This window comes from Nicotiana tabacum, chromosome 19, assembly GCF_000715075.1.
Source record: "Nicotiana tabacum cultivar K326 chromosome 19, ASM71507v2, whole genome shotgun sequence".
Taxonomy (NCBI): Eukaryota; Viridiplantae; Streptophyta; class Magnoliopsida; order Solanales; family Solanaceae; genus Nicotiana; species Nicotiana tabacum.
In genome coordinates, this window is record NC_134098.1 from 52,177,662 (window position 1) to 52,188,870 (window position 11,209).

The following is an 11,209-nucleotide window of genomic DNA, read 5'->3' on the forward strand; positions in this document are numbered from 1 at the left end:
TTTGCAGGTTTGGAATACCAAAAGAGATTGCATGCAACAATGGGTCGTAGTTTATCGGCGCAAAAATTACAAAGTTACTTGAAGATTTGAATATAAAGAGGATTACCTCTTCACCTTATCATCCGAGCGCGAATGGCTAAGCAGAGTCAACGAACAAAGTAATTATACAAAATCTAAAGAAAAGGTTGGAAGCATCAAAAGGCAATTGTCTCGAAGAATTACCTGGGGTTTTATGGGCCTAATGAACAACCGCCAAGTCAAGCACGGGAGAAACCCTTTTTTCCCCTTGTGTACAGTACCGGTGGAAGTAGGGGAACCAGCCTTAAGGTATTTCCAGGTGAACGAAGAATCGAACAACGAAGCAATGCTAATTAACTTGGAGCTTCTCAAGGAACGCAGGGACTTGGCCCATGTCATAATGGTAGCTAAAAAGCAAAGAATGGAGCGATATAATAATCAAAGAGCCAACCTCTGTTATTTCAAAGTAGGAAACTTGGTCTTGAGGAAGGTAACTCAAAACACCTGGGAACTTAACGCGGGTAAGTTAGGCCCAACATGGGAAGGCCCTTACCGGGTTTCAGCTATCACTGGGAAAGGATCATACGAGTTGGAGAACCAGAACAGAGAAAAGTTGCCCAACGACTAGAACGTGGCTCACCTCAAAAGATATTACTGCTAATGAACGTTAATCAAGCGGAAAGTATGTGCTGCACTCTTTTTCCCTTCGTTCAGTTTTTGTCCCAATTGGGTTTTTCTGGCAAGGTTTTTAATGAGGCAGTGACAGAAAGCATACTACGAAGACAACATCAATAAGACCTTTCATAACAAGTCATACAAACAAGTTTCCACTCGGGGACGATTAGATAATCTTTGCTTCGATAGCAAATTCCCACCGGGAAGCTAAGTTTCCTACCGAATGGAGGTTACCTGACCGTTCACGAGCACATACCACTAAAGGACTGTTAGGTATTCTTTCGCTCGATAGCATGGGTTCCTAAAGGGAAACAAGATATGTTTCCTAGTAAAGGATTACCTAGCAATTCATTGGTGGGTTCTTCGAAGATACAGGACTTCCAGTGTTCCAATTCGCATTCTTCGCATTCGAACACTGGGGGATGATAAGAGAATACGGCAAAACTGAATGCCACGTCAACCAGGGAATGAAATCCGGGAACATAATACATCATCGGGACTAGGGACTGCACGACCAGCCCCGTAGAAACAAGTTCTACAAGATAGCCACAAGTCATGGCAATTTCTTTTCTACATAGCAAAATGCTTAGGTACTTTTGAAAATATAAGGAATTAGATGAAATAAATCCTTTTTGTTTTTATCTTGTTTCTTGTCCGAACGATGAGTTGATTTTGCAATTTGAAAGTTAAACAAGTACTTCAAATGTTAGTACCATAATGAACAGGATACGTCCTCTTCAAGAGCACCGTAAACATAAGAGGGCCCTCTCTTATAGAAACACTCACGTTAAATGGTTAGTTCCGGAAGAATCAATGCCTGGAACCTAGAATGCCATCGGGAAAAAATACACTCGAAGCTGCATACGAAAAAGACTCAAAAAGCAAATTTGCGCAAATACTCATGGAAACCCTCACGAAAAAAAGATAATACTCGGAACCAAAATGCCTCGAAGGAAAGGAATTCGAGATTACAAATAATAAAGCGTGAATAGAACAGCATGCGCAGAATACTTGAGCAAGCACGAAAGTTAAAGACTTGCATGAACATTCAAACGAAAGTAAGACTCAAACGATACTTGAGCAAGAAATATGCTTTTATTTACAAGGACGCGTCAAAATAATAAAGGTACAAAATAGAAAATGAAAGAAAAAGCTAAAATGCAGCATCTCCGGAATCATGAGGAAGAGAAGAATCCGCATCCCCAGGAGTGGTAGATGGTTCCACCGATGGCTCAATATTTTTCCCAGCTTGGTTTTCGGCATCATCGCCTTCCGATCCTTCTTCAGTTTCCGAAAACTCGGAACCGTAATCAGAAGAACCTGGAGCATCAGACTACGATGGGAGTCCATTTTTTGTAGCCAACTCAAGCTCTCGGGCCTTAGCAATTTCGACATCAATGTCAATGATACCAGTCTTGGCCTCTTCCAAGGTTTTTCTCCTCATGCTCTACATAGAATAAGTTTTTTTCTGCAATGAGGGAAACCGCTCGACGCTTGAGTTCTTCTTTGAGTTAAGTAAATTCGGAGGAAAGGTTTTTTCGGGCGGACCTAGCAGATTTGAGACTGACGTCGAGCACACAGACAGTTGAACTAAAGAGCCTATTATGCTCGATAGTTTTCCTGTACTTCTCTTCTAGCTGGGCATGTTTCGCCACCACAGCAACAAGCTCTTCACTTTTGGAGTTTAAGGTTGCCTCCAAGTTAATCACTCTTTCAGCGGAGGCAGCCTCACGATCGGTTGCAGCAAGAATGGCGTTCTGGATTTCTGCCATTTAGCCTTTGCCTCGTCAAATCTAACCCTCAGCGGCCCAATTTCTTGGCTAAGGGTTACCACTTCTTGCTGGCTTTGCTGCAAACGAGCCTCCAAAACAACAGCTTCGGTAGCCTTGGTTTCCAGTTTTGAGAGGCAGAGAACAGTCTGGTCCGTTCCGCCAAAAGCTAATCCCATTCAGAAGTAAGTTCTTCCTTCTCACGAATCATCCTTTGAAGGCCCTCAGAAGTAAGAAAGTTGGCATTCAAAACAAGAAGAGGTAAAACTTAGAGTACATTTGCTCAAAAGTAGAGGAAATAACAAAAGAAGAAAGGAACGTACCGTTGTGGCGTTATGTATAGCATTGTTCAACAAACAACTCCCCCGAGAGTGTTTGAATCTTCTCCCAGTCTTTTTCTGAAGCCAAAGGCTTCAGATAGTTAGCAAGCTCCATCGGCCTCGAAAGCAAGTTGCACCCTGAGGAGACCAAAAGGGTAACACTTCTCCTCCTTTGTGGATCTTCAGAAGAGGCAGCATAATTTTGCCCCAAATTCCCATGAACTGGGGACTGTGGAGGAGGGACACGTTCTTCATGGTCAGGTGCGGTCGATGGAGATGATGTAGCAACCACTGTTGGAAGAGTGGCTGAAGATGGACATGATATAGCAGTTGTTGGTGGTGGTGAAGGTGGAGATAAAGCTGATGGAGTTGAAGAGTGAGAAGCAGCTGCATCAAATGCAGTGCTGGTTGTTTGATGCTCGCCAACCAAAGACGGCACGTACTCGGTACTCAGCCCCATGGTACCGGTTATAGCAATTAGGGCCCGAAAGCGAGAGTTAGCATATTCAACTAAATCATATTCTCCCAAAAATGCTGAGACGTCATCGTCAGTTGGTGCAATTGTCTCAACAGGTCGAGCATCTTGTTGAGATGATGAGGATCGTATCCTTCTATGTAAAGAATCTCCCTCATCACTAGCTTCTTCATCATCATCGATCATCACAGTGTCTATGACCGACCTAGAAGGAGGACAAGTCACCATCTCCACCGGAGATGACTCGGGGGCATCAACCTTTGCCCTCTTATTCCTTTCCTCGGTCACAGAGGAATGTCTTTTCTTTGGTTGCTTGTTCTCTGGACAGGGACTCCGTGAAGAAACGTTTGCGCCCGAAACAGGCCCGGAGATGCCTACTCGAGTAAGTGTCTCCTGAAGTAGCCTCGCCGTATCAGCAGGGTTAGCCAAAACATCCTCCTTGGGAACATCAACTGAGCCCGCAAGTAGATCTAATTTCATGAACAAGTCAGAAGGGTTCAACCAAGTTCTTCATATACAAAAAAATGGAAACAAGGTAATTCAAAATTACCATGAATTTTGGCCTTCCACCCGTATTTAAGGGAGAATTCTTTCCACAAATGAGTGTCGGGCGTTGTGATGTCCAAGATCTTCTAAACCCACTGGTTCAAGCCTTCTATCACCGGTGGGATCCATCGAGTCGCTGTAACAAATGAAGGTTGAAGGATCAATACGAGCATGAAAGAATATTTAGTAGGAAAAAGTTTATTAAAGGGAACTTACGAAAGCAATTCCAAGCGACCGGAAAGGATGAAGTCGTTGTCGGAATAATGTCACTGGTGGAACTGCAATGAACCATTCCATCTACCCACGGTCGTTGTCGTCATCCATGCTAGACAGTAAAGCATGGTGGCCACGCTTGCAAAGGTTTATCATTCCCCCGCGAAAGATTTTGGGGCAATAGAGATTCATCATATGAGTTAGGGTTAGCTCCTCTCCAGTTTCTTGGCACAAACGCTGAAGGTAGGCAATCATCCCCCACACTGAAGGACATACCTGTGCCAATCACACCTGATAGGGAAGGCAAAACTCCATAATTACAGAATCAAGCTCTTTGCTCAAAGAAAACGCACCCAAAGTAAAGGATACGTGAAAAAATATGTAAAACTTTCCTTGGGAAGGGTCAATCTCTCCAATAAAGCATGAGCAATAATATCTAACTCAGGGCACCGGCAGTCGTCCTACACAATAGGAATACTCGAAGGGCAAATGGAAGAAGGATATCTACTAACAGTTCATGTACGAGAATTAGCGGTAGGAAATTTCTCTTCAAAATCCTTCAAAGTACTAAGCCTTCTTGGGATGATGGAACCCGCTGTTGGAGGAACGAAATCCTCGGTTTTGTTCTTGCCCTTTGAAGAACTAGCATGTTTTGAAGAGGAGGCCATTGGAATAGAAGGAAGAAAAATTTCTGGTTTGAAGAAGATCAGAGGAAAGTTGGGAAATAAAGATGCAAGTTAGAAGTTTGAGAAATTATGAAGTAAATAAGAGGAGGATGATGCGTATAACTAAAATTTTGGCGGGCTAAATTCATGGCCATGATTACCTCAAAAATCGGCAAAACATTATGCTGAATCGTGGGATGACGCATATTCGGGACATTAAATGCGGAGAGACGTGCGTCTAATCAACTGTCAGAAAACTTCAAAGGGAGTTATAGAAATTTCCGCCAAAAAGGTGCTTTCTACCAACTTCCTGGTAACTCAAGATTGTGTCACTGGAAAGCAGGGGACTCTCTGTATAGGAAAAAATACGACATGGCACGTGGCCGCTTAAAGGAAGGACACGTGGAATGGAAAATGGGGATGGCCACCGAACATAGCTATTCCGCTTGTCACCGGAAGGAATAACGATTGTAATGGTTTGAAAAGAAAATTGTGAAGGAGATGGAAGGATTGTTATATCAACCAAGTTACAAAACAAGTATGGTTGTTGTTCATTAAACTGTCCAATATGGTTGTTTGTGCACAAGACAAGTATGACTATATAATGCAAAATAACAAATGAACAGAGGGAAACATTCTCTATCTCCTTCAGATTCATAGTATTCTTGAAACCTTCAAATACCCTCAACAGAGTAGGGAATACCAGAAATATCGTAGAACAAGAAACCACAAAAAGAAAAGGCTTAACTAAGCAATCGCTAAAACTCGATTTCCATTCAAAAGTTTCAAGAGAAAGCATTATCCTTTTTTTTCAAAAGATACTATTCCCTCCGTACTCTTCCTATTTATATTTATGTGATATAGTTTGAAGCAGCACCTATGTAGTTTAAAAAAAAAATTATTGAAATTTGTGATACTAAATATTTATGTGACTATAGAAACTTCATATTAAAATTAAAAGGGAAAGGGAAAGTTAATTATATTTTTAAATATAAAAGAAACGGATATAGTTTCATAAACTGCATGGGAGTAGTTCCAATATTTATTAAGCATCATATTGCATATGGGGACATTTCTAGTCCACGAAAAGCCTGAAATAGAATACTTCATTAGACAAGTCTTGAAGCAATATAATGTCCATTTGTTTAGCAATTACTAAGGTTTAATCTTGAACGCCTCTAGTGTCTTCTGAGAATCCTTTTTGGCCACAAAGTCATCAAGAAACTCCTGATATTTGAAAGCCCGAAAAAGTGCAGGACTGCCACCATTGACAAGAGCCTTTGTTGGCTCCACTATGCAATCTCCAGCAGGAGCAACAAAAGTCCCTATTGAAGTCCGACCACTTTCTGAATTCGTAACTGCACGGTGTTCGCCAGCTACTAGCTTATTGTTGCTGATAATCTGCATTTAAATTCGCAAACATCAAACGGGACGAGGCATGAGTAGATTTAAAGGAACAAAGTTATATACTATCAGTGTAGTTTAACCTAGGTAACTTGCATCTTTTACTAGGTTAGTTATTAATTACCTTACAAGTACTTCTAACTTAAAATACAGTAATTAAAATAGTTCATTTGGCACAATGGTGGATGTAGCCTTAAGGCAGGGGTGCACATCACGATCGACTTGAATTGTATACATAGTTGAAAATGATTATGAAGTATAGATACTCATGTCAATTTGTACTTATTGTCACAAAAGAATAGTGAGGGTAATGGTACACTTTATAGTTATATACCTGCAGCTGGTAACCAATGATGACAACAAATGCATAGGGAAGAGGATGAACCCCAATCCAGTGGCCATCTTTGAAGATCTGAAGTCCATAAACTTTTTGCTGAAGGAAAGTTAAGAGGTTAGGGTCACAATGAGGAGGTGAACCCATGGCTGAACTTGGGTCTGGACAAGGGGGATAATGGTTCACAATCAGGGCCTGTCTTTCACTCAACTCCTTCCCAAAATACCCTTCTTCTAGTCCCACTCCTTCACCCATCAGTTCCAAGATCCTCTTGCTCAAAGTCCTCATCTCTGCTGAATATGTTTCAACTAGATCCCTGTACATAGAAATTCACTCTTTCACTACTTTCATTTTATATTATACTCTTTAGTACATTTTGGTCCACTCCGAAAGGAATGACACGTTTATAAATGTCAACACTTTTTTTACTCAATCGATATGGCATGTTGTAGATGATCACAAGATGCAAGAGTACTTTCGGCCATGTCATATGTTTTTAAATCTTGTGTCTAGTCAAACATTGACATGTGAAATGAAACGAGAGAGTACCTAATTGGCTTGTGATTATTGAAACCTGTGTCATGTCTATCGAAGTGCATAGGCTAAAATAACCAAACCTTGTACATTGGATTAGCTATAACTAATAATGCATTCTAATTCTGTCATATTAAGTTAAAGCAAATATAGACATGGCATGTTACACACCTGTATCTAGCTGGCTTGTCAAGCCAAGGTTGTCTCTGTTCTTCAATGGGAAACACGGGCTGTATGAGAAGATCTTTCCAATAATGTACCTCTTCGTCAGCGTAATTCATCCCACTTCCATATAATTTGCAGCTCGTATTTGAAACCTTAGAGCAAAAGTTTTCCTTCTCCTCAGCAGACATGTCGAACAACTCCTTAAATAAATCCATTACATCATCCATCAGCTTCTCCGATATTCCATGGTTTATAACCTGTTGTATGTTTGGCAGTAATTGAAATCAGGACGTTGTTATTAGCAATTCATTAGCATAAGAGAAGAATGATTTGGTACATATCGACTTACAAACCTGAAATAAACCAAATTCCTGACTGGCTTTTAGTATTTCTTGGACTAAACCAGCATGATTGGATGATTTTGCTAGATCAATCACTGGGATGTTGCTACCAACTGAGACAAGTTCGCCGGGTCTTTTATCAGGTGGCATTACATAATTTTCAGGCATTGTGTCAACGTTCTTAGCCCAGCTTGAAACAAGCATATTTGCCATTTTGATCTCAAGATACTGTGTTGATAAGGTACTAGACAAATAATCATAATGTAGGCATGGGTGATGCTGAGATTTATATTAGCAACTGGTCTAACTAGTAGATGACATTGGTGAAGTCCGATGCTGAGTTCGGAGGCGAATCTAGGATTTAAATTTAATGGGTTCAGCTTTTAAGATTTTTAGCATTGCACCCATTGCACTGTTAAAATTATGGATTCAAATCTAATATCTGAAAATTTTAGTAGATTTTTACATATACATTCTTACTACATGTCGAAAGTTATGAGTTTAATTGAATATGTAGGCGAAAAGCTACATTCGCCCCTGTATCACTTGATTTTAACTTTTTCATTTACCACCAAAGAATATGGTGGGATAGATAGAATTCTTTCCCTCTTAACCACAAATCTTAGGTTTGAGTATCAGAATGGGTAAAAGAATCCTGAAAGGAAGTATTTCTACCTTTAATGGCCTTGTGCGGCGATCATCCAAATTAGTCAATGGCCCAATACCAATATCACAAATTGGCTGATAACCCAACAAAAAAAAATCTCTTAACGAGAATAGGACAAGAGAGTTCAATTAGTTTAGGCGATCGATCCAAAAACTGAAAAAAGCCGAAAGTGCCGAATTCCAGATATGAATGAGGTGAAGCAACACCAACTCTATCGAGCTATTTCTAAATAAGAAATTAATTTCTGAATTAGAAATTAAAGTGAGAAACCATAAATATAGCACAATGTCTTCTCTTGGTTAAGCACGGTAGTTACAAGTCCCTTTTACGTGATGGACAGAATTCTTTTTAGGTATTTCTTTCTCGAGGGAATGAACCTTATTAAATTATGGCTGGTGATAATTGCAGAAAAAAGAAACCAAACAAAGAAACAAAAGTTACGCATCAACCACTATATATCAACAAATAACGCCATTCTCTGTTTCTTTTATTTATTACAACTATCATCAACCTGCAAATTGTAGCTAACTTTTGATTCATTCCAGCTTGCCTCGCTTGGATTAAGTTAATTGGGGGAAAGCCCTTCCAGTTGTCAACTTCAAATCTGGTATTTCCATTTTGAGAATGTTTTATTGGAATAGAAAGTGGAAATGACACTAGATAGCCACTTTTAAGTATTCTGTTTAAAATATATCCACAGTTTACGATACATTTAAAGATTAGTCAATTTTTGCTCAAACTTCCGGACATAGCGTACTAGAGTTTAAACCTCATAGTTCAAATTTCAGGACAATGTATCCTAAAGTTGGAAAATTATGTCCAGAATTTCGAATCTTATGTCCTGAATTTTAAATTAGTAGTTCAGAAATTCAGGATACTTAGTCCTGAATTTCAAATTAGCAGATCCTGAATTTCCAAATTCAGGATACTTAGGGTGTGTTTGGTACGAAATGTTTTCCTGAAAAATGATTGATTTTACGGCAAAGGGCCAAATATACACCTCTACTTTCAAAAATAGTTTAAGAATACCCTTCGTTATACTATTGGGTTATCTATACCCCTACAGTCATACTTTGGATTCAAATATACCCCTTATTTAAACGGAAGGACACGTGTTATCGTCCTGTTGGTCAATTCTAAATATCTCCTAATTAATTAAAAAGACCAATTATCCATACCCGAAAAATAATTTTCTTTTGTTGTAAAAACTGGAAAAAACTAAAAACAAAAATTTACTAAAAACTGAAAAAAGGAAAATATTTTTTGTTTCTAATTTTTACAAAAACACTGCTTTAAAAAAACTGAAAAATATTTTCTAAAATAATATTTTTGTAAAAACTAAAAACAAAACTGAAAAGCAATTTTCTAAAGCAATTAAAAATTGGAAAAAAATGAAATAGTTTTAACTAAAAAAAAAAACCGTTTTTTCAGTTTTTACAAAAACATTGCTTTAGAAAATTGCTTTTCAATTTTTTTTTCAGTTTTTACAAAAATATTGTTTTAAAAAATATTTTTCAACTTTTTTTAAAGCAGTTGTTTTGTAAAAAGTGGAAAAACCATTTTTTCGTTTTTTTTTAGTTTTTAGTAAAAAACAATTCAGTTTTTCGAGTTTTTACAAAAATAAATTGCTTTAGAAAATTGATTTTCAGCTTTTTTCAGTTTTTACAAAAATATTATTTTAGAAAATATTTTTTAGTTTTTTTCTAAAGCAGGTTTTTTGTAAAAACTGGAAAAAATAATATTTTCGTTTTTTTTCATTTTTTAGTAAAAATCAATTTTTTGGTTTTTTCCAGTTTTTACAAAAAAAAATTATTTTTCGGGTATGGATAATGGGTTTTTTAATTAATTAGGAGATATTTAGAATTGCCCAACAGGACGATGTCACGTGTCCCTCCGTTTAAATAAGGGGTATATTTGAACCCAAAGTATGACTATAGGGGTATAGATAACTCAATAGTATAACGAGGGGTATTCTTAGACCATTTTCGAAGTAGAGGGGTATATTTGGCCCTTTGTCGTTGATTTTATCACTTATTTTCCAAAATTGCAATAACTATCTAGGTATCAAGCTGTTTAGCCATACTATGAAAGTTTGGGAGAGTGTGGTAGAGCTAAGAGTGAGGATGAGTGTGTCTATTTCTGAGAACCGGTTTGGGTTTATGTTGAGGCGTTTGACTACAGAAGTCATCCACCTTGTTAGGAGAATGATAGAGCAGTATAGAGAGAAAGAATGACTTGCATATGGTGTTTATCGACTTGGAAAAGGCGTACGATAAAGTTCCGAGAGAGATTTTATGGAGATATTTGGAGGCTAGAGGTGTACCTGTTGCCTACGTTAGGTTGATTAAGGACATGTATGATGGAGTAAAGACCCGAGTGAGAACGGTGGTTGGGGACTCGGACCCTTTTTTTGATGATGATGGAGTTGCATCAGGGGTCGGCACTCAACCCCTTTTTGTTTGCTCTGGTGATGGATGTACCGACGCGCTACATCCAAGGGGAGGTGCCGTGGTGCATGCTATTTGCAGTTGATATTGTATTGATTGACGAAGACGCAAGACAGTGCGAACGCACAATTAGAGGAATGGAAACAGACCCTGGGATCTAAAGGTTTCAAGTTGAGCAGGACCAAGACAAAATACTTGGAGTGGAAGTTCTGTGGCGAGACTCAAGGAGGGGAAGGGGAGGTGAGGCTGGACTCACAGGTCATCCCTAGGAGAGGGAGCTTTAAGTACATTGGGTCTATTATTAAGGGGGATGGGGAGATTGATGAAAATATCACACATCGTATTGGGGCGGGATGGATGAAATGGAGACTCGCTTCCGGTGTTTTGTATGACAAAAAGGTGCCACCGAAACTTAAGGGTAAGTTCTACATAGTGGTAGTCAGACCAACGATGTTGTATGGGGCGGAGTGTTTCCCAGTCAAGATCGCTCATGTCCAGAAGATGAAGGTAACCGAGATGAGAATGTTGAGATGGATGTGACGGTACACCAGGTTAGATAGGATCAAAAATGAAGTTATTGGCGACAAGGTGAGTGTGGCCCCTATTGAGGACAAGATGCAGGAAGCGCGACTTAGG

General features: G+C 39.0%; 1 protein-coding gene across 1 annotated transcript; it reads right to left on the reverse strand.

Annotated features, from left to right (window-relative positions):
* Positions 1–5,688: 5,688 nt before the first annotated feature.
* On the reverse strand, positions 5,689–7,738 carry LOC107821244 (hyoscyamine 6-dioxygenase-like). The gene is made up of 4 exons (XM_016647668.2): positions 7,472–7,738; positions 7,125–7,375; positions 6,420–6,735; positions 5,689–6,082 (listed from the first exon to the last, which is right to left on the reverse strand). The coding sequence occupies exons 1-4, from the start codon at positions 7,670–7,672 to the stop codon at positions 5,837–5,839; spliced, it is 1,014 nt and encodes a 337-aa protein (XP_016503154.2). The 5' UTR covers positions 7,673–7,738; the 3' UTR covers positions 5,689–5,836.
* Positions 7,739–11,209: the final 3,471 nt, after the last annotated feature.

Coding starts and splice junctions, on each gene's coding strand:
- LOC107821244 (XM_016647668.2), bottom strand. CDS start 7,672: ATGGCAAATATGCTTGTTTCAAGCTGGGCTAAGAACGTTGACACAATG. Junction 6,736..7,124: donor GACAAGCCAGCTAGATACAG/GTGTGTAACATG, acceptor TTCTATGTACAG/GGATCTAGTTGAAACATATT. Junction 6,083..6,419: donor TCATTGGTTACCAGCTGCAG/GTATATAACTAT, acceptor ATTTAAATGCAG/ATTATCAGCAACAATAAGCT.